At 47.0% G+C, this 23,324-nt stretch overlaps 1 protein-coding gene across 1 annotated transcript; it reads right to left on the reverse strand.

Moving 5' to 3' along the window:
- Positions 1-1,306: 1,306 nt before the first annotated feature.
- LOC104558546 (solute carrier family 22 member 13-like) lies at positions 1,307-10,126 on the reverse strand. Its single transcript, XM_061997415.1, has 10 exons — positions 9,740-10,126; positions 8,523-8,626; positions 5,715-5,869; positions 5,435-5,603; positions 4,988-5,108; positions 3,248-3,342; positions 2,560-2,774; positions 1,866-1,974; positions 1,517-1,726; positions 1,307-1,400 (listed from the first exon to the last, which is right to left on the reverse strand). The coding sequence occupies exons 1-10, from the start codon at positions 10,109-10,111 to the stop codon at positions 1,307-1,309; spliced, it is 1,644 nt and encodes a 547-aa protein (XP_061853399.1). The 5' UTR covers positions 10,112-10,126.
- Between the last annotated feature and the right edge of the window lie 13,198 nt (positions 10,127-23,324).

The following is a 23,324-nucleotide window of genomic DNA, read 5'->3' on the forward strand; positions in this document are numbered from 1 at the left end:
TGTTGGAACTTCCTCACTGCCAAAGAAGCTGGTCAGCAGGGCCAGAGGTATCTAAGGTGATGAGGGGCAGCAGAGCCGGGCCTGGCCTTGTTCCGTGAGGTGAGGAGTTATGTAGCGAAGCTGCTCCTGTTGCCAGAAGAGCCCCTCAGGGCCCACTCAGACAATCAGCTATTCCTTGGTGTCTGTGACACCACGAAACCATGCCACCATTTACCACAGCACAAAGCAATAGGAAACAAAAAGATGCCCCAGGGTGAGCAACCTCCTTTTAGCAGGAGCAATGCTGTGGTTTGGGAAGATAGCTTAGCAAAAGGGTGCCAGATACATTCTCTGCTTGCAAACAAGTAGCGCAAGAAGAGGGAGACCTCTCTTCTCCTTCTCTCATGTGACAAGAGATGAAACTAGAATGTTGAGACTGAGCTGGCAGCAGCCAACCAAGGTCAACGTTAAAGGCTGATTGTGACTTGGGGAAGCTGTCTAGATGTCTGCTCAGTTTTACTGATACTGAATTGCAGCCTACACCACACAACTGGGGAAACTTCCACAGCTGCCAGTAGAGAAAAATATTATTCATCCAAAGACTTGGAAATAAAAAACACAAAGTCCTAACTGAACCCAGTCATTCAACACTCTGTTTCTGCATTGTTTGTGGCTGATGGAAACCAAACACGTTTCCATCTGTGCGTGAAATTACAGGCTTACAACTTGTGTGTAGAAAACACTCCAGAGTCAATCGCAGCTACAAAGGCCAACTGTGAATCAGTAGTTGGACAAAATCAACACCCTTTATTATTCACATATTGCATTACAAGTGTCTGTTATCAAACTCAGAGTATAATTTATATCATTCCTGTAGAAACTCAAATTGCACCCCACATTGAAAGAAAAGCTAAATAGGTGTGTGAGAGGGTGTCAGGGACATCCTGATCAAACGCCACGGCTGGGAGCGGTGAAAAGGCCGAGGAGCCGAGCGGTCAGTGCAGGGGGACACAGCCCAGCGCTCGCCTGCCCGGGACCACCACTCTACCGGCAGTTCTTTATTGCTGTGAAACACGAGAGGGATGGTTCCAAACTGGTACCAGTTTGCAAAGGGCTGGGAAACACATTGTATGGACTGGCGTGGTCAGGCAGAGCAGAGCCTCTGAAGCGCAGCTTGTCCAAAGGCAGAGTGACACAGATCTCCTCTCCCTCTGACCACGGATGGTTTGCTGATGGCCTGAAGGACCAGTTTCCAGACAGCAATGCCTCCTTGGTCTGCTTCAAGAAAGCTTGGATCAGACTGGTCCTTTATATGCCTGCCTATTCATCACTTGCTCTCTGAGCATCTATAGACGTCCTTCTCCAAGTGTACTTCATCCACTGTGCTGTCTTGCTTGGAAAAAAATTGCAGTTTTTTGCTACTGAAGACAAGAAGGAAAGAGGAAGAGATGATACTCTTTCCATCCTGGTTTCTGACATATTTATCTGTGCATCTTTGGATGTTTTTTGCCTTAAATTCAGAGCTCCAGGTACCCACCTCGGGGGAGGAAATGATGCCCTCGTGTCATCTGGCAGGTCGACGCCGCGGGTCTCGGGCAGCAGGTAGCAGAGCAGCCCCCCCACCACGGGGGCACTCCCATAGATGGCTATAGGGATGGCGTGGTGGTACTGGTCCAGGAGGTGGATCAGCGGGGCCAGGATCCCCGCCGCCCGTGCTGCCATGGAGCACAGCCCCACGCCAGTCTGCCTGGGAGAGCGAGGGGCCGTGGGTCAGCTGGGCAGTGGTCAGGGGGACTGAGAGCGGCCGTGGGGACAACAGGGCTCCTGCCCCACTACTGCCACCAGCTGTGGTACAGGGGGAAGCTTCCATGCTGGGGAGACCTCACCTGACAACCGTGGGGAAGAGCTCTGCGGAGTAGACGTAGGAGGTGGAGAAGGAAGCTGTGGCTGTGAACTTGCCAATGATGGCCAGGACAGTGGTTGCAATGACCTGGGCTGAGCGGAGGATGAGAAAATACCACTATGATCTCCACGGAGAAGGTATGGTTGGGACTTCTTTGGACTGCTCTTTGTAATGAACTTACCAAGGAAATTTACCACCTAACCCACTGGAAGTCATTGCTAGTGCACCTTTTCCTGGAAAATACTCTCTGGACAACTAGCAAAGAGAACTCAGACTTCTTAGGACTTGGGCGTTTCCCAGATTTGCAATGGGAATGAGCCACTGAGCCACTGTAGGTCTTTGGAGTAGGCTTGATATCACATCCATGAACTTGAAAGCATCAGAGAATCATGAAGTGGTAGAGGTTGGAAGGGACCTCTAAAGATCATTCAGTTCAACCCTCTGTCATGCAGCCCCCCTCTTTCCTACAGCCTTACTCACGGCACTAGCACAGCAGCAGGAGTGAGGGTGTGGGCTGTGAAAATGTGTTGATAGAAACAGAAAAGGGATGCTTACTTTTCCTGTTCATGGAAGGAAGAGAGATATCATGGCTTTTAAAATGTGAGAGAAGGTGGTGGTATATAGTGTGTGGTGGTGTGTCATGGATACTGCCTGCCAAGAGCCAGGATCTTGCTCACCTTCAGGGATGCCCGAGATGATGAGACACATTATGCCAGAGAGCAGTAGGAGGACACTCTGGGTTTTCTTCCTCCCAAACCACTGCAGCAGATAAATGCAGCTATATCGAGCTGGTAACTCCACTGACCCAAAGGCAAGCTGTGTCAGGTAGATGTCCAGGCCAAAACCTGTCACGTTGAGGCTCAGCCCATAGTAGACAAGGCTGTCTGCAAACCTGGAATTCAAGTAAAGTGGAATAAAATATGTGGCCAGGTGGGTTTTCCACAGGTTTATGCTCAAAAATTAGGGTGTTTAGACCACACAAAACCCCTAGCAAACTATTTTGTGTAGAGCTACCACCAGTGCCAATTTTATGGGATGTAGTCACGTGAGATAAAGCAGTATGAATCCCCATATGGTCAGCAACTTTTAGACTGTAACTAGAAGTACATGTATGGGGTCCGAAAACTACACCAAGGCTCAATTTGGCCTAATTAACAGAAGAGGAAATTACTCTAGCCTTTCTCACAAAATATGGCCAGACAGGAAGATAGGGACCAGTATTGGGAGAAAGAAAGATGGATGAACACATAGACATAAGCATGACCCAAAAAAGCACGGGAAGTGGATTTGCACTTCTTGTCAACCCTCAATCCCCTCTTTTCCTCTGCTAGAAGTTTGGAAAGAGGGGACCAGGGGATGACTTACCAGATGCACGACATGATTAAAGTCAAGTTCCGGAGATGCTTCTTCCGAAAGAGATCCAGAATGTTTCCAGACTTGGTCTTCTTCTCAGGCTTCAACTTCAAAATGCAGAAAGCCAAAGAGTCAAACCAGACAAAGGAAACCCATGGAGAGCTCCTTTTCCATCTGCAGTCAAAGGGAAGCCTCGGCAGGACAAGCTGCTGACCCCAACCTGCTCTGAGAGGGAGGATGGCCCAGGGGGACTGAGCTTCTGCACCTGTGCTCTGGGTACCCAGGGCAGTAGTTTGGTGACAGAGGTTCCTAGGGAAGAATATTTCCCCAACATAGCGACTTTGGAGTGGCCAGTTCTTTTGTGCATTTATACATGGAAAACCAGAGATGAAGCAGAGACCTCGTGCTCATCCTCAACACTCCTGCAAGCCTCAGAGAAGAAAAGCCAGGGGAGAGTTTGAGTCCATTGCATGCCCCAGGGTGGACTCCAGAAAACTGCAGGCCAAGCGTCAGCAGAAGCTCTGCCTCTTGTCTGACCTTGTCCCTACAACATAGCAGAATCATAGAACCAGAGAATTATAGAATGGTGGGGGTTTGAAGGGACTTTTAGAGATCATCCAGTTCAACCCCCCTGCCAAAGCAGATCCACCTACATGGTCATGCAGGAACATATCCAGGTGAGTTTTGAAAACCTCCAGAGAAGGAGGTTTTCCTTAAGTTTAAGTGGAACATTTTATGTTTCAGCTTTTGTCCATTACTTCTTGTCCTGTCACTAGACACTACCAAAAAAAGTGTTGCTCCATCCCTTTGACATCCATCTTTTAAATACTTGTAAATATTAATGAGGCCTCTACTCCGTCTCTTCTTCTCCAGACTAAACAGCCCCAGTTCCCGCAGCTTTTCCTCATATGAAAGATGTTCCAGTCCCCTGATCATCTTGGTGGACCTGCGCTGGACTCTCTCCAGCAGTTCTCTGTCCATCTTGAGCTGGGGAGCCCAGAACTGGACACAGATGAGGCCTCACCAGGGCAGAGAAGAGAGGGAGCAGAACCTCCCTTGACCTGCTGGCCACACTCTTCTTGATGCATCCCAGGATGCCATTGGCCTTCTTGGCCACGAGGGCACATTGCTGGCTCATGGTTAGTTTGTTATCGACCAGGACTCTCAGGTGTCTCTCTGCAGAGCTGCTCTTCTGCAGTGTGACCCCCAGCCTGTACTGGTGCATGGGGTTGTTCCTACCCAGGTGCAGGACTCTGCCCTTGTCCTTGAACCTCATGAGGTTCCTCTCTACCTAACTCTCAAGCTGGTCAAGATCCTGCTGAATGGCAGCACAGCCTTCTGGGGAATCAGCCAGTCCTCCCAGTTTGGTGTCATCAGCAAACTTGCTGAGAGTACACTCTGTCCCCTCATCCAGGTCATTGATGAAGATGTTGAACAAGACTGGCTCCACAACTGTCCCTGTGGAACTCCACTGGCTGTGGCCTCCAACTCAATTCTGTGTCAATGATCACCACCCTCTGGCCTCTGTCATTCAGCCTGCTCTCGATCCACCTCACCATCTACTTATCCAGCCCACACTGTGTGAGCTTTCTAATGAAGATGTAAGAAGCTGGAGTCACGCACAGGCCATCCCCAAATCATCCCCAGATGGATGATTTATCAGAGAACCTCAGCTCCAGTGGCTCCTACAAACCCAAGTACAGAGGAAAGTCTCTGAAGAGAAACGCCAGTTCCCCATGCCCTTGCAGGTACCTGCTCCAGGAGTTCTGCTGGTATGGTGCTCTTGTTGACAGATGCTGCCTTCTGAAGGACCTTCTTAGCTTCTTCTATTTTGCCTTTTGTCACCAGCCACCGAGCTGATTCTGGTAGCACCCTGCCCAGGAGACAAATCAGGAGATGTTGCTGTGACCTGCTGAGTTTCCTCACAGCCCATCTCCCTCTGACCACATCCAGCAAGCAACGGGCATCACACATGATGGAGAGCTCTAAATATCCTACATTTAGGCTTCAAAGATCACATTTGAGGACCTGAAGCCAGGCAGCTGCTCTTCTCAGGGAGATGTGTTGAGTTCAGCAGTAGTCCTTCCAGCACCTGCACTCTAATGGGAAAGACCCAGCCTGCTCCTGAGCTGCTCCCTACTCACCCCTCACACTCACTGCTGTCATGTCTTCAAGAAGCTCTGTCCTGATCCTGCTTACCAGATGTAGAAGAAAAGGGCAAACATTGGAGCAGATCCTGCGATCTCCAGCAGCCTCCAGTTGCGGATCCCATAACTCAAGCCAGCCAAAATCATCTGTCCGATGGCGAAGCAGCAGTGGGAAAAAAGCACTGCCTTTGGCCGGGCAGAGACTCCCACCCATTCAGTGGCTGAGAAGAAATATTTAGGGTCACCCTTTTCAAAACATGCAGAATTGTCTTTTGTTATTGCATCTTGTGAGGCCACATCTGTCAGCCTCAGGGCAAGGGCCTCCCACTCACCCAAAGCCAAGGCAGTAATCATAACTCCTGATGCTGCAGCCCCCACGATGCATCTGAAGGCCATGTACAAATAAAAGTGTGGCACAAAGGCTGTTCCTACACCAAATAAGCCCTGGGCAAACATGGAGATCAGAAAGACTGGTCGACGGCCGATCCTGGGGAGGAGGAAGGAAGACAGTTTTTATCTGGAGATGGATGGGGAAGAACCCAGGTGGAATTCAAAGAGATTTGAGAAATATTCACACCAGAGATTTTATGCCCATGTGAACAAGGCTTCTTCGTATGCCTCAGGAGGTCACTATCAGGAATAGCAGCATCTCCGCTTTTAACCCATCAGCCCTTGAAGGGCTCAATGTTCCCTCTCTTGACAGGAGTGAGGATGAGACTGAAATGGAGCGTAGCGCTGGTTCCCTTGAGAGGTACCCTGTGCACATGTTGTGCCCTTCTCCCTTCCATGTTCTCTGTGTGGCCATGTCCTCTAGCGAGCTGAGGACTTTGGTCTTGGTTGCCATGAGCTGAGCAGAGACACAGGAAGGAGGGACACATGTTCTGGTTAACACAGCTGAAGGTGAGTCTGACTCTGTGTTCAAATGTAGATTTTCCTGGAGAAACCCTTGAGTAGCTGGGACAACAGCTGGAGCTAGACTGGTGATTCCTGAAGGACTCCACCAATAATGCTCTATCTGCCACCCTCTCTTTTCAACCCTCGAACATCTACAAACATGTCAGGTGGCCCCAGATGCCCTTGACCAGGCAGAGATATCCAGTCCTGTGAAGGGAGTATGGACACCCTGAACTATCAACTGGGCTATCACAGAATTATAAAATCATTTAGGTTGAAGAAGACCTTTGAAATCATTGAGTCCAACCATTATCCCAGCACCATCACAGCCACCGCTAAACCACATCCCTTAGGCCCACAGCTACGTGGCTTCTGAATCTCTTCAGGGATGGCGACCTCACCGTGTCTCTGGGCACCCTGTGCCAGTGCCTGACAGCTGCTTTGGCTGACGTTTTTTTCATAATCTCCAACTAAATCTCTCCTGGAGCAACTTGAGGCTGTTTCCTCTTGTCCTGTTCCTTGTTACTTGGGAGAAGAGACTAACCTCCCACCTCACTACAACGCCCTGTCAGGTAGTTATAGAGAGCCACAGCCTTTCCCTCATCCAGTGAGTGGGCCTCCTCATCATAGAATAAGGTCAGGTCAGTCAAGCAGGACCTGCCTTTCATAAACCCAGACTATCTGAGTCTGATTACTTGATTGTCCCCTATGTGCTGCGTGATGGCACTCCTGACAATCTGCTGCATAGCCTTCCCCAGCACCGAGGTCAGACTGGCAGGTCTGTAGTTCCCAGATTCCTCCTTCCAGCCCTTCTTGTAGATAAGTGTTATATTTGCCAACCCCCAGTCCTCTGGGACCTCCCTGGTGAGCCAGGACTACTGGTAGATGATGGCAGGTGGTTTAGTGAAGACCTCTGCCAGCCCCCCAGTACCTTCAGATGGATCTCATCTGGCCCCATAGACCTATATGTGTCCAAGCAATGTAGCAGGCTACTAACAATTTCCCCTGAGATTATGGGGGTTTCATTCTGCTCCCTGTCTTCCAGCTCATGGGCCAAGTACCTAGAGAACAAAAACTGAGGCCAAGAAGGAATTAAGTACCTCAGCCTTTTGGTTATCCTTTCTCGCTGTGTTTCCTCTTGCATTCAAGAAGGGATGAAGATTCTCCCTAGCTCTCCTTTTGTTACTAATGTATTTATATAAACATTTGGTGTTTTCTTTTATGCCAGCAGCCAGATTTCAGTTGGAAAGTTCCTGCTGGGCTTTAGCCCATCTAGTTTTCTCCCTTCATAACCTCATGATCCCCCTGTAATCCTCCCGAGTTCCCTGCCCCCTTCTCCAAAGAGTCATAGACTCTCCCTTTTTCCTGAATTCCAATCAAAGTTCCCTGTTCAGACAGGTAAGTCTTCTTCCCCACTAGCTTGCCTTTTGGCACATGGGGACAGCCTGTTCCAGTGCTTTTAGCATTTTCTTCTTGAAGAATGTCCAGCCATCCTGGACACCTTTGCCCTTCAGGACTGCCTTTCTGGTCCCCTCTCCTTGCTTCTCTAAGAATTGAAAACTCTATCATTTCCTGATCTCTGTGCCCTAGATGGGCCTCCAGCCATCACATCTCCCACAAGTCTTTCTCTGTTTAAAAACACTGGGTCTAGCAAGGTGCCTTCTCTCGTTGGCCCCCTCACAACTGTGTGAGGAAGTTATCCTTCACTCACTCCAGGAACCTCCTGGACTGTTTCTTCTCTGCTGTGTTGAATTTCCAGCAGACATCTGGTAAGCTGAAGTCTCCCATGAGAACAAGGGCCAAGGAGTCTGAGTCTTCTCCCAGCTGTTTATAGAATATTTCATCTTTCATCCTGATTGGGTGATCTAAACCAGACCCCCACCATGATAACTTCATTATTGGGCTTTCTCCTGACTTCTACCCGTAAAGACTCAATCCTATTCTTGCAGCTCTAGACCACCAAAGCACTCCCTAACATACAGTGTTAGGGCTACCCCACTGCCTCTCCTTCCTTCCCCATCCCTTCTGCAAAGTTCTTAGCCACCTTCTGCAGCACTCCAGTTGTGCAAGTCACCACACCATCTTTCTGTGCAGTGGCTTCCACCTCCTCCTGTTTGTTGCCTATGCTGCATGCATTGGTGTAGATGCACTTCAGCTGGGATATTGATCCCGCTACTCTTGGGAGAGAAGCCCTAGTACCTGTCTTGGTCTTGGGTGCTGGGTAATAATTGACCGTGTTTCCTCACCTGTCACTTAGTGGCCCAGAGATCATGGCTCCTAGGAAGAGCCCCGCCATGAAGATAGCCTGGGAGATGTCGTTCAGGTCCTTCCTGTCGCACACCAGGTCAAACTGGAGGAAGGAAACACAGATGCTTTTGCTCTTGACAGACCCTAGCTGAGTTCTGAGGGCAGGCAGCCTTCCTGGTCCATAATGTACCCAGGAGTTGGGTGCCTGCGCTCTCGCTCCAGCCCCTGGGAGCAGAGAACCCACTCCTAAGGACGCAAACATCCATGACGTGCACATAGGACACAAGTCAGAGATGGAACAGGCATATGAAGTTCTCAGCCTGCCTCTTCATTATGGTGCACATCTGAGTGCTGAGACCTGCAGGACTCCCTCCAGCTCAGGTATCCCCTAGAGATGCTCCTGGTTGGCAAGTTTTGCTTAAAGCGGGACCTTGGGGTGAGAGTCCTAGGAGGTTGCTTCTCTGGCTGCAAAGGCAGGACAGGGTGGGAGGAGGAGGAGGGCAGGAAAATAGTGTTTTCTCTGGTAAAATAGGACTGGTGTCGGAATGGGAAAGAATGCAGCAACTGTTGAGGAGTCTCTAGAGAGCTTCAGGGACCTCATGGAACTTTTGAAAATACCAGAATCTGGACTGTCTCCTTGGGTTTCAGCTCAGAGGAAGGTACTCATGAGAAAGTGCTGGAGCTGAGAGGGAGTGAAGGAGAGAGGAATGGAGTAAGGTGAGAAAGGAACAGAGGTCTATAGAGGGATAAGTTGAGGATGCTGACAGACAACTTAGCTCAACTGCATGGCCCATGGGATGTCTTGTTGCTGCCCTGAAGGTCTCTGGAGGCCCCAGAAATATCAATGACAACCAAGCTGAAGAAAAGAGGAAATTGTGGCAGGGAAACCCAAAAATTTCCTCCAGTGAGACACATCATGGGTTCAAAGACCTGGAACTGGAAAGGGAAGGGGTAGCAGGCAGAGTATATACTTGACTCACACACTTTCTGTCTCTGCCTCTGGACCCCCTAGGCATCTACATCATGATCTTCCCACAACAGCCTCCCAAGAATTACAACTAGGGGCTGGCTGCTGGAGACAAGGTCCCCAAAATACACCTGATGTCAATCTCAGCCTGACTGCACCACAGCTGGCACTGGCTTACCAAACCATGGCACAGGACATGCCCATCCCTTCCCTTGCAAGTTCCTGGCACAGCAAAGGGAGATTACAGACCTCAGTCAGCAGGGACGGCGGTTGTGCTGAGGGGTACACCCAGCCATTCCTGCACTTCTCTGTGGTGTTCAGGCCATATGCCACGATGGAGCTGAGGTTCCAGTCCACTGGTGAGTACATGGAGCACTGGTCGTACTCCCCATCTGCATCTCGGGGCAGCGTGAGGTTCAGCTGCTCTTCCTCTGTCAGGTTGGGGTCGATAGCAAGGATCCAGCTGGTGTTGCAGTGGTGTGGCACATCCACAACCATGAACACTTGGCCAATTGTTTGGAAAGGATTAAGGAGTAGTGGGAGGGAGATAAGCAGTACCACCAATTTCTGATATAGCCCAAACTCCCCCAGAGCATTCATAAGATCTCCAAACTCAGTCATGGTGACTACCTCTATGGCCAGGTAGTGCTTGGATGTGTAGCTTAAATAGGCAAACATTAATGTTTAAACTATATGAGCACTAATCCCCCCTAATCAGGAGTGTAAAAATGAGCACTTTTATCAGCATTATCAATCCACTATGATGGTATACTTCAGTCTTCCAGGGCGTACTTTGTCCCTCTAATCCCTCCCTGTTCTTAGAGCCAGAACAAAGGTGCCAGAACATTGTTTCATGTGAGGACAGTACAGGGTCAACTTGTTTCGTCCCACACCAGTGTCTCGCAACTGTACTGCAGTGCAAGGCTTTTGCCTGAAATGTGAAGCTGTGGCTCTGCAAGTGAGGGCTATTTTTCCCAAGTGTGGTGGAGCAAATGGCAAAGTTGCTCTAAATCCATATTAGTGGATATATAGCCCATCCTGGAGACTGTAGGGAATAGAAGCAGAAAAGCCCTTCTTCTCTGGAGCAGGAAGTATAGCTAGTAGTCAAGTAGTCTTGGTCTTGACAGTTGTGTCCCAGGCTGTTTGGTTTCATTTGCCTCATGTAGAAACCCTGATCAGTTATAAAACTAGAACTAAACTGCAGTGCCTTAGGGAGAATCCTAAAATAAATGTAACTTTAGAAAGTACCCTTAAGAAAAACATGGCACATTATGCACAAGGAATTTGGGGTTAAGAAATAACACCAGCTTGGTTTTGCCCAAGGTTCTGATGTCAGTTGAAAGGCAGATAGACCTTATTTCTTCTGGACATCTGGGGTACTTCCTGGACAGACTCCATGAGTGGTTTATATCTTTATTCCCAGGAATTGAAAAAGCAGATTGCCTTCAGTGTATGAAATTTGGTGTGTAATTTGGCAAAGGTCTCCTAACTGTGTTCACCAGAGTGGTAAGGACAGGTCACTAGATACAACTGCTCACTTTGTGTCTCCTCTCAAATTAGTTGTCCTTCACTTTCAACCCAGATAGTTCATCTCAGCCTCCAGCAAAGTTTTTGAAGGATTACACAAAGCTGGATTGGTGTTTCATGTGAGTAGGTATGGCATTGTCATGCTTATGGAGGTGGGATGAGGAGTAGAAGATAGGATCTTAAAACATTATGCCCTAAGCTGGGGTAGGGAAGAGACTCACTTGCACCTGTAAATTTGCATCACAGTCAAAGATTTTGCCAGGCTCTGGATCCACATTCTTGACCGAGAGGACTTGCTATTATTCAAATCCTATCTTGAATAGGAGATGCGGCTAAGCAACCTCCAGAGTTTCCTTTTACCTTAAATCCATCTCTGACCATGTCATGGGATGACTTGGCCAAGGAGATCTGGAGCTGAGGCATGTTGACCCAGTTGTGCTATACAGGGAGCATGTGCCTTTTCCATCAGTGTGCAACAAGCTCAAGTCTTCGAGTGTACCCTCTTGTGTGTGGCTTATGCTCTTACCTCCTGCTCCTCAGCTACTAACATCTCTTGTGGCAGAGGTCAGATTTTGACTAGAAAAACTCCTTGGTGGTGACCCAGACATGGCTGCAGTCTCACGTACTAATGCAGAGGTGACTTCTTGAGGCTGTTCTTTAAAGTTATCAGATGGGCTCTTCCGAAGCCCTGGGAAAGCTTCAGTCTGTTGTAAACTCTGACACCCTAAGATGACATTTTTCATAGAAAGACATTGTTTCTGTGACCGTCTTCATCATCTGGGACTGAATGGGTCAATCCAGGATGATGGAAACCTCTCAGGGACAAATTCTGGGTCAGCCCTGCAAACATCTGCTTCCTGAAGCCCTGCTACTGGACCTTCTGTGCTTATTTCTCTCTGTCTGACAGTTTTGCCCTGGTGGATTACTAACACTTGAAAAGGGAAAAGCCTCTATCAGAGTGCATGAGAAATCAGCAGGTCTCAAGGAAGCCCTGGAATGGGCAGCTGGAAAGCCTGTACATCCACATACAGGAGCAGGGGAAGGGAGAACCCAAGGGAGCAGTTCAGAAAGAGAAACCATTCCCTATTTCATAGACTTTTCACTTACACAGCTCTGAACATCAGGAGTGACTGTAGCTGGAGACCCAGCTAGTAGTGGCAACTTGATCTGGGGTGTCACTTGGAGTGTCTTTGGCACAGCTGACAGACCACCCCCTTCCCACAGCTTCACTGAAAGAAGCTTGATCCATGCAAGCCTTCAGGTCTGTTTTCTCCATTTCTAAGCACAGCTTGGCCAAGTTTCAGGCAGATCTATAAGATGGCAGCACCTCTATTTCAAGTCTCTTATGCCATCCCAAGTTGAGACTAACTTCAGCATCTAATAAGTCATGTAACTTTCCAGGACACCTCTCTTTTCCTGGATTCGTGTTGATTGAACAGTCTGCCTGCACAGAGCACTGACACACACTCCTTTAGGCAGATGCGGTCCCTACGCAGCTTTAATCCTGTAGCAGACAGAGGCAGGGTTATTTTGGCACTGGTGAGACAGAGAGATTAGTTTTGTTTTGTTTTTTGTTGTTTAAAAAAATAATTATTTTAACAACCTCATCCCTTTTTCTTTTTCCCTACAGATAGCTGATTAAAGTGGTATGCTCCACAATCCTTTTCATAAGACGTGTTTTATTACTTTGACCCTCTGAGGTTTCTGGTGAGCTTGTTTACCATGAGTGGAATTTTAAACTCCTATAACAGTTATATTATGGCAGCAAAGGATAGTGTCAGAGTGCAAGTGCACAGGGAGAGCAGATACAGCAATATCCCCACACCCCAAGACTTCAAGAGACCTGAGTTCCCTTTCCTCCTCTGCCCTTCTGATTGGATGACCTTCGCAAGGGCATTTCACCTATCTTTGCACACCACCGTACAATGAGGCTGATAATGATGGCCTCCTATGTGAAGCAATTTTGCGGCCTACTGAAGGGAAAGTGAAATGAGGCGAGTAAGATATTATGGTGAAAAGGTGTACGATATTTTGGGTTGCATTCATTTCTGGATATCTAAATGTTGTTGTCTATATGTGAAATAGGTACCTAAGGCTGCACTGCAGTTATTGGAGATGAGTGGAGACAGTTAATAGAGTCTAGAGAGCTGTAAGCTTTTTGAATACAATTCTCTGTTTTAGGGTGGGCTAAATCATTCCCCACACTGTACTTACTGATTCTCTTACATTGAAACTTTACATTTAAACATTAACACTGTAGACACCCCAAACCTAATTTGGAGACAACTCTTCACCCTGCCCCCCTCAGCTTTGCCTCTACCCATAGCATTTTCACTTGTGCACTTGTGGCTAAGGATTTGGTTATTTCCTGATAATGGCATTGGCTTCTCATTTGAGTTTCTAGTTCTTGACTAGTTTGTTGCTGATGACCGTGTGCTGGTCAGACTTCTTTGGAAGTCTGTTTCCCCTCTGCTACATGAATAATAGCCATGAAGGCATCCTCTGAGGGACCCCAACAGTAGATTGGGCAGAAGAACTCCTCTGCAGAAGACCCCTGGATGCAGAGACACCCTGGTTGGCGTCTCCTGGAAGTTCCTCACAGTGGAGCCAGTACTTGCAATTTGCTTTTTTTTCTGGGAACTGAGCACCGACCCACCATGACCAGGATAGAGATCTTAAATTTAGCTCCTTAAACTATGAATAGATCAGTCTATGCACAACTGAATTTGTTACATGCCAGAGGAGTGAGGGATTTCTAAACTGATTTCATGAATCAATTTTTGTCTCCTATAAGCTAACTTGTGCTGTAGGGTTGGATGCTTTTTGTAATGCTTTTTTTTTCAGCTATATAAAGAACTCCTGGTCTAAAAGGTCATCATTTAGCATATCCAGGTCTGCAGAAGAGAGGCTTTCATAATCTTCTTCAACTCCTGATGTTTTTCTGCTCCTGCTTGTTTTTTCAGGTGCCTCCTGGCCCATTTCAGTTGACTCAACATGGAAAGGATCAAAACCACCCTGAATAAAGGTTTCAGAAGCATGGTTGCTGAACACGTCCATTGGGGGAAAATTGTCTTCCTGCGTAGAGAGATGTTTGTTTGTTAAACCTTCAGCACTGAGACCCAATCCAAAAGTATTTTCTGCAGCCTCTGGAGCTTGGCCCTGGGGGTCTAACTGCTGCTGCAGTGCACAGCTCTGAATCCTTTCCAGGTCTCTAATATTAATCTCCTCCTGTGTAGCAAGAAGTGAGAGACTGGAGGTGTCCCACAGCACCAGTGGGGTTTTTTTTTCTGCTGGGATTTCCTGGCATAATTCTGAAGGAGTTGGATCAAAGCAAGGTGGAGTTTCTGACTCTGAATTTTGCACGTCTGTATTTGGGGTTTTGCTTGCTATGCTGGGGAAATCTTGTTCTCCAGCAAAGAACAAGTTATTGTCTTCCAGAAAATCCACATTGTCTAGTTGAATCTCTGCTTCTCTGGGTAACTTTTCTGAATTACCTGGTGAAAAAAATATCCCGTCCTCTCTCATTGTGTCCTGACTATCCAAACCCAATAGGTCTTGAATTTCTGGTAGATGAGCATCATGATAATTTCCTTCCCTGATGAGATTTTTGCTGTTATGAGCTGCAGGTGTAAGCTGTGTAGAAGTATGCATTGAGTTTGTTCCACCTTCCAAGGCTACTGCAGGTTCTTTCTGACTCTCCTGTGCTGGCATGAGAGAAGACCAACAGCCATCCTGTTGCTGCTGAACCTGACTGTTTAAAGCCAGTTGGTCATGAATGCCAAGTTCAGTTCTCCCATGTTTATCATCACATGAAACACTTGTTCCAGTAGTTAATAACGGGACATTAGTCCCTTTACCCATAGTAGAGTGTGAGGAGCATCCAGAGCTCTCTTGACTATGTTTAGGGAAGACCTTTATTTTGCCTGACTGTGGCAGCTGATCATTCTTGGAAGACTTTTGTTTTACTTGTGTGGAGTTTCTGAGGATGCCCTGAGGCTTTTCTGACCTGTTGTCAATATTTGTTTGTTCTGAGGATCTTGCAGGTTTTTCTTGATGACTCTGCTTCTTCTCTGAGGAGTAACCAAACAAAGTGACAAGGGCTGACTGGGGCTTAGTGGATTTCCTTTGGGTTGCTGTTTCCTTCCTGCAAATGCTATTTTTGTCTTCAGAACCAAAAAGTGTAGTGAAGGGTTTTTTCCCAAGCCTGAAACCTTTACCTGACATCTCTCTGCAGGCTTGACTACTTGTCTCTTTGGTCTGGGCCCCAGGCCTCAACATATGGACAGTGCTTTCCCCTGGGACTTTCAGATCTGCTTTTTCTTCTCCCACTGGATGACCTCTGGATTTGTCAAGGGATACATTTGTGTTGGAAGAGTCTAATGTATTGACTGATTGCTCAGAAATGTGTAAGATGCTTCCACTAGGAACTTCTCTGGGATCCTTTGACTTGGAATTGTTAACTTCATCATGTGAGGGCCAAGTGGCACAGGATCCTTTCAGAAGTGTGTTTGCTAACACTGGAAAATCCTTTTGAGGTGATGTTATATCATGTCTTAAAATATCCTCATGAGAGTAGGTTGGCAGCGGGACACAGGTGCCATGAGGTTCTGTTTCTTGCAAACAGGATACACTGTGGTCATCTGTGTTACCTGGCAAACCAGGTGAAGAGACTCTGTTTTTTTTTGGAGGGAACTCTGCTTTGTTTTCCTGAGATGCATGTTCAGGATGGGGCTGTTCTGGAAACCCTGACATATTTGTTGGTTCCACATCTTTTGTCTTCTCAAATTCTGCCCCTTTGCTCTCAATTCCAGACAGATGACTTGTGCTGGATGGCTTCATATTTTCTTCCAAAGTGACTGCCATCTGTTTTCCAGGGAACTTGTTGGTGTTTGCCTTTGATTTCTCGTTCACCAGCTCAGCAATCTTGGATAATACACTCGGCTCTCTTGACTCCAGGGAGCCAGAAGATGCATAAGGAGTCCTTGACATACCAGAGAGGCAATGCTCTTTCTCAGCTTCATTTTCAGTGAGACGGACATCCTCAGCTCCATGTTTTATCTCTGTGCTTGCGGTGTTTCTAGTTTGGGACTCTCCTGGCACATAGATAGGTTTTGGGTTTTTCATTATCTCTCCAAGATGATGCTTATCTTCTGCAGTAGCTGGGGTGATTACAGTGAGTTCAGGCTTGCCATCTGTCATTGCAGGCATGGTGTCTCCTTCATTGGGTGTTCTCAGAGACTCGCAGTTCTCCTTTTCCTTCACTGGGAGCTCTGCAGCAGAGAGGAGGCAGCCCTCTGTGCCCCCCAGGTACATCCAGTTGGTAGGTTTAGTGCTTTGATGGGTGGCATGGGGGACAAATGAGCCATGAGGCAGTGGTTTCACAGGTTTTAGGGCTAGAGGTGAGGAGGCAGAGGCAGATCCTTTCTTTATCTGGCTTTTTCCCAGCTGGATTGCAGCCACTCTCTGGGACACCTTGTCCCCTTGCTTCCCGTCAGGCACATTCCCATCCCCAGTCTTATCACCGTCTCTCTGTTGTCTGGTTTTGGTCCAGGAGCATACTTGTTCTCTTTCCTTGTTATAAGTGACACCAGGTAGGAAGCTTCCCTTCTCCGCTGCTGCCCCCACTGCTGATTTCCCCTCCTGACCTCTGAGTATTACCCTGCCTGCTTTGCTGCCCGCTGCCTGGAAAGTTTGCAGGCTCAGTGCAGGCTTTTTCCAGGAACATGCTTCCTTTCCTGCTTTTCTATCTACAGCCAACAAGGCTGCTTCTGAAGGTGGCCAGACTGTTCCGAGCTTGTTCCCTAGGAGGACAGACCTGCTGTTCAGCTCTTCCCTGTCCTCAGCCAACTGCAAGCTGCACCGTGCATTGAAGGTTGTGAGTTTCTTTCTTGTTTCAGTCTTCTTTCTGGCCCTATTATGCCAGTCCTGTGGTCTTCTGTCTACCATTGCCCCTTGCTGAACTTGATGATCTCCTAGCTGATTCTGCAGCCTTTCCATCTCACTTTTAGCTCCGGCCATCTGCTTGTAGTGGACTTGGCAGTAAAACACCCCATGGAGGGCAGCATAGTTTTGCAAGCTGAAAAACACACATTGGCATAGCTGTTAGCTGTTAGTGGAAAGGAAGGATTAACAGCAGCAGTGATGGACAAGTTTTCAGCAAAATTGTTTTTCGGTGGGAACTGCTGGGGAAGGAGGGGTATTTGAAGAGTGAAACCTTTCAAAAGTAGTGTTGTTTTTTCTGGGGATATGTTTGATTTTTCTTTCAAAGACCAAAACATGTGAAAAAACCCACATTTTCTAGCAATACTCATGGGAGCTGTAGTCCAGGGTATGTGTAATCTCTTTCTCATTTACGGGACAGGCTTCATACCAGTATTTCATCTCTCCCTTTGTATGTGTAATATGGATCCTATGGGCAAAAATTCCCAGGGATCCAGTGATATAACAACTACATGATGGGAGAAAGTGTCTGTACAGCTGGGAGGCCAAGAGGATGGCAAATGGCCACAAATAAAAAGACCGGGGTTTCTCGCTGACTGACAAGCTGAAAAGAAGGCAGCAGTGTGCCCTTGTGACAGATAAGCCAACAACACCCTGGACTTCAACCCAGCCATTTGCTCAAGAGAAGTTACCATTCCTCTGCATTTGGCATTGTGGGACCACATGTGGAATATGTTGTCCAGTTTTGGGCTCCCTGGTGCAAGAAAGCCATTGACATACTGGAAGGAGTCCAGCAAAGGGCCACCAAGGTGGTCAGGGGCCTGGACTATGTGCCATCTGAGGAGAGGCTGAGCTGGGTTAGCTAGATCTTACAAGGAGAAGGTTAAGAGGAAGGAACTAATTTCTGTGTGTTTGTATTTTAGAGGTGGTTATAGAGAAGACAAGGCTGAAGTGCTTTCAGAGGTGACAGCATGAGAGGTAATGGGAACAGGTTGTAACATGGGTAATTGTCATGAGATATAAGAAAAAACCCTTTTTTCTTGTGATTAAAGTTTGAAAGAAGGTCCCCAGCTGAAAGGCCGTGGAATCTCCATCCTTGGAGCTATTCACACTTCTCTTGGACACAGAGATTCCTTCCTTCCAACCTAGATGACTGCATGAATGTGAAGCATCCAAATCACTCCTCCAATTAAATTCCATATCAGCATTTCCAAATTGTAAATATTTCTTGCACCACCATGCAGATTCCTGATCCACAGGTGACTAGAAGCTTGAGGTGAGCAAGCTTCAGGCTCTAGTGATGGAGAGACAGATCGTGTCAGGGAAACTGTCTGCCTTTTCTGATTTCATGAAGCCTGCCCTATTGGAATTACCCTTGGACTATTGTAATGAAAACTATGTAGACATCCCTTAAAAAAGAAATGCACCTTGGTCCTACCACTCACCTCAGCTTCCTCCCACAGACCTGGCAGCAGAAACAAGAGCGATGCATGCAGACTTTGTCAGTGACCACACGCTCCATGGAGTAGGCAGGCTGCAGGCATGAAGCACACACTTCTTTCAACACAGGCTGAAGAAGGAGAAACTGAAGTTAAATAACGGAATCATTACCATTTGGAAATGCATCTGCAAACTAGAGCTAATTTTCTGAATCTTCTGCTTATGTTGAATTTTCTTGTTGATGGTCTTGCAGATCTGTTGTGAGAGTTCGGATTCTTGTCTGACTTAATTGACATCATCTTGGATAGGTCAGCATTAATTTTCAATCAGGACAGAAAAACAAGACATTCTTGGACTCTCAAGAGAAATTATTCATTTAATTGAGAGCAAATGATTCACTCAGTTGAATTAGATAAAAGCCTTGAATAGGGTAAGAAACACTGTTCAGAGGCTCTCACTCAAAAACTCTGGCTGAGAAACTTCTGAAATTCCTGATATCACATTACTGCTCACACAGGCTACATAGTCTAAAAAGGCAGCACATTTTGACATGAAAGCTTCCACGACTCTATAAACCTGGTGATTTACTCCAGTATTTGTCCTCTGTGTATTGTATCTTGTCTCACACCTGATTCTTCCAACACCACTTTTCGTGAAGACCCCAGGGGTTCATTCTGGAAAGCATTGCCTACATCAGCTATTTTATTAGTGGAGAGAGAGAGGGAATAAAGAAGCATGGACATCAGCCTAGCTGTGGAGATAGCTTCAGGTTTTCTGCATGATCAGGTAATGCAGAGGATGCTGGTAGCAATGTGGATATCTCTGTGCACTCCTTCTCACTGTAGTGTGAAGTAGAGGCTCAGCTGATCTGGTGAGTTCACCTGCAAATCAAATCTGTCCGAAGACCCAGAAGGAATGTAGCTGAGCCTAACCTAACCCTGACTGACCAGGCATCTCTGCCTCTTTATTGGGGGTAATTTGCCACAGTTTGACCTGATAGAGTTTTGTGGGTCCTCTCTGATCCCTCTGGCTTTTTGTTCATTATGTGCTCACTCTGGTTTGCAGTGTGGTCAGCTCAGAGGAAAGGCTAGTTTAACTTCCTCTCTTGTGTGGAGTGGCCTGATGGTCAGATTTTACCTTTGACCAGATGAAAGAGGTTGCCCAGAGAAGGTGTGGATGCTTCATCCCTAAAAGTGTTCAAGGCCAGGTTGAAAGGGGATTTTAGCAACCTAGTCTAGTGGAAGATGAAAGGGGCTTTTAGCAACCTAGTCTAGTGGAAGATGTCTCTGCCTATGATTCTATGAAACATGAAACGTGTTTCTCAAGAGAAGAGTTGATGAGGGAATAAGAACCTTGTCTTTTATTTGCAACACACACATGGGGAGCCATTTTTTTTCAATTACTTTCACTTCTGCTGAATATACCAGGTGAGATCAAATCATCTTTGTTTTCCCATGGCAACACTTTATTGAAGAAGAGTTTAACACTTTCCTTTTTCTTCCCTCTGTCTAGAGGGAAGTATACAAACAAAACCCCCATGCCTTCTTCAGTCTGCAATGATCTCAGTATGCCTCTGCTATTCCAGCTCTCTACAGAGAGGAGACTACGGTTCTGTAAATGTCTGTATATAAAAAAGGTGTCTAAATAACCAGTATACTCAGTGGAAGTCCAGTTAAAGGAACCTAGAAAGTGATATATCTACCCTAAAACAGGCCCATGTAGTTGGATAAAATCAGAAGTTTGGTGAGACTTTTTTCATCCATGTGGCTACAGAACTGTGCTGATGTCAAGGAGAGGTCAGTGCTGGTGAAGATGAAGAAGAAATTTGCTTTTTTGCAAAGATAAGGTAGCTCCTTCAAGAGAAAAATGGTAGCAGAAACCAGATGGAAAGTGGTACCATGTTAGTGGGTCTTGCCAAGAGAAATTGAAGCTCTGCACCTTCGGCATGGGTGACATTTTACTGGGGGCAATGAGTGTTCTCTTTGGCAGTGGTCATCTGTGACAGTGGAGCAAAGTGCCAGCCCTGGCAACAATAAATCTCAGCCAGTGGATCAACTTTGATGTATTTGATAGCACAGATTAGTTACATCTAGGTACTCTGGCACTGTTGAGCTTTGACAGTGAAGGGCTCCCATACAACACAAAGGTGCTTGTCCTGGCAGAGAATAACCGTTGACGTGTGGCTGTTATTTAAGAGGAAAAAGCTTTCCTTCATTCATGACCAAGGAAGAAAGCAGAGCTGTTTAGCGAACAAGCAAGATCTCTCCTATCTGGGAATGAAAGTATCTTTTTTCAAGTGGGTTTGCAAAGTGGGGTAATCTTTTATAAGGGGCACAGGTCTCTTTCACAAGGTGATTTATTTTAAGTGCTCACTGTCTGTTGCATAGCAAATTGTCATGGTTTAGCAAGGAGCTGTTTTCACTTGGTAAAAGGGGGAGGGGATTGCAGTGAAGACCCGGTAAAGAGGTTTTGGACTCTCCCCCCCCCCCCGCCCCCTTTCATTTCCCCCCCCTCCGCCCCCCCCTTTCATTCCAGGAATTTGAAGTGCTGGAAGGAGGTGTGAGACTGATAGAAGATGGAGGCGACCACGCGGACTCTACAGTCAGAGAACGAGGAAGGAAGGAGGAGCACCAGACCAGAGACCCCTCTGCAAGCTGTGGTGAGAATGCAGCTGTACCCCTGCAACCCATGCAGGGCCTCGGCAGGACTGAGAGCCACCAGCAGCTCTGTGTGAGTGCACCTGGACGGGCGAGGGACTGTGTGGGGAGACGGCCATGGCGCAGGCCGTGTTGGAGAGCCTGTGTGCCACAGAGCAGCCCCACACGAGAGGTAGAGAGGAGCTGCAGCCTTTGGGATAAATGCACATCAGAGCATCCTGTGCAGGGCTGCCGTGTGTGTGAGGTACCCCACGGACTTGTAGGGAGGACTGGTGTGGAGCCCACCTGCCCTGAGGAGGGACAAACAGCAGAAGCTATCGGGAACAGACTGACTGAAAGCCCCTGGGCCGTTCACGGGGGGGGGGGGGGGGGGGGGACGGACGAGGTAAAAACACCGGGATCAGGGCTCTGAGCCCGGGAAGATGGGAGGTGTGGCAAGAAGGTGTTCTTAAAGGGCTGGTCGGACTCTTCATTGTTGTACCACTCTGTGTTGTTTTATTTTGGTTATGTTTTGGGGTTTTATGGTTATGCTTTAGTGAGTGTTGCCTTAAATTATTTTCTGTTTTCTTCCCCAAGCCGAGAAGCCTGCTCTGTTGTGTCCTGGACCTCAAGCGGCAATTAAGCTCTCCCTGCCCTTTGGCAATCCTCAGGTTTATGGTACTTGAGGCTAATCGTGGTCTTTTGTTCCCTGATGGGCCTAAACCATGACACAAATATTCTTACTCTTTCTTATCAGTCCCAGGAATAAGTCTTCCTAATGGTTTGGAAGGTAGAAAGGTGATTACCAGCAATCAAATAGTGCTGTGGGCAAGGAAATTATCTTAAGATTTCTGTGGAAGGCAGTAACAGAGTTGTCCTGGAAGGGTCTTCTAGCATCTTCTAGGGTCTTCTGTTTTTTGGGGGTAATTTGCCACAGTTTGATCTGATAGAGTTTTCCTGGTCCTTTCTGGTCCCTCTGGCTTTTTCATTATGTGCTCACCCTGGTTTGCAGTGTGGTCAGCTCAGAGGAAAGGCTTCTTCTGGGGTCTTCTGCTAATTCCTACACTCCTGAAAGTTGCAGAGGGCTTATGGTTTATCAGTTGTTGATACCTTTTTTTCTCCTAGGTGAATTAAATTCTTTATAGTAGGAGGAGTCAGCTTGAAAATGCCTGTGTTACTGATAGATGGAGAAGATGGTGAGAATAGAGCTTTCTGACCTAAGACTAAGTATCCTCACGGGGAACAGTGGCTGAAAGGGAACTGGGAAGGGTAGTATTCAAATGTGGCATATTTTGTGCCTGCAGCTGCAAAAGAAACGGATCTGTGACTGAATTTGTCCTTGGACCTCTCAAGGAGGTTCAGTTAAGACAAGGCCATCTGTCCTCTGTCCACTGGTCCAGATAATTCTCCTAGCCAGTTTGTTCTTGAAAATACCTACCTAGCACTGTGTGAGAATGCAGCAACCTGCTAGGAGCAAAGAATGGTGAACAATGTCATGTCTTATACCCAAAGATCACAAGAAAACTATGACAGCTCCTTGGGGATTTGAAAGTTTGTGTGTGCTCTGCTAGTTTATTATTGCAAGGTCTGAAGCATGGAGAATATGAGCTGATCCCTCAGCTTGTATTTGAGTTTTGGATCTTTGCATTTGTTTTTTTGCCCAGCTCTTTCAATGCTTCAAGGAGCCTTGTATCGTGCTGAAATAATGCAGCATCTGTCCCTGCATGGTATTTCAGTTCCTGACTGATGGAAATGCCATGAAAGGAACACATCTTAAATGCTCTTAGCCTCATAAATGGCTCATTGAGACATTTAGAAATGCTTTAAAAACAGGAACATGAACAATAAGATCAGTATTTTTAAGCACTGGCAGTGCAGGGTATTTGAGTTTATTTGTCTTCCTGTGGAATAATTTTCATTGCCCAAGCAACCTGTTTGCAGCTCACTGAAACTACCTCGCAGATGTCCTTAAAGAGGACTGAAATAAACATGTGTTATGGGCGTCCTGAAACAAGCTAAGAAAGATGAGCAACAACCAAGGATAAGAAAGCAGCATACGAAAGAATTTGAAGAGGCGCTCCAGAATACTAATTCTGTCTTGCTTCTACAATTGGTCCTACCAAAAAAAGTTGAGAAGGTTTTTTTTTCTGCTCCCCTGAAACCAAATATGCTCAGTTTATGATGACCTGCTCTTCTACCTCAATCATATTTGTATTCTTTGGTGGAACTGAAAATCATGTTTTTAATTTCCCCTTGGCATATCTTACTTTCAAATTTATGGAGTCCTCGAG

The sequence above is a fragment of the Colius striatus genome, chromosome 5 (genome assembly GCF_028858725.1).
Source record: "Colius striatus isolate bColStr4 chromosome 5, bColStr4.1.hap1, whole genome shotgun sequence".
In the NCBI taxonomy this organism is placed as follows: Eukaryota; Metazoa; Chordata; class Aves; order Coliiformes; family Coliidae; genus Colius; species Colius striatus.

Bases quoted from the DNA above. Each gene is read 5' to 3' on its own strand.
- LOC104558546 (XM_061997415.1), bottom strand. From the start codon at position 10,111: ATGACTGAGTTTGGAGATCTTATGAATGCTCTGGGGGAGTTTGGGCTA. The intron at 8,627-9,739 runs GTCTGTAATCTC...TCCTTCCTCCAG, and splicing joins CGCCGTCCCTGCTGACTGAG to TTTGACCTGGTGTGCGACAG. The intron at 1,975-2,559 runs GTGAGCAAGATC...TCCTCCGCTCAG, and splicing joins CATCTCGGGCATCCCTGAAG to CCCAGGTCATTGCAACCACT.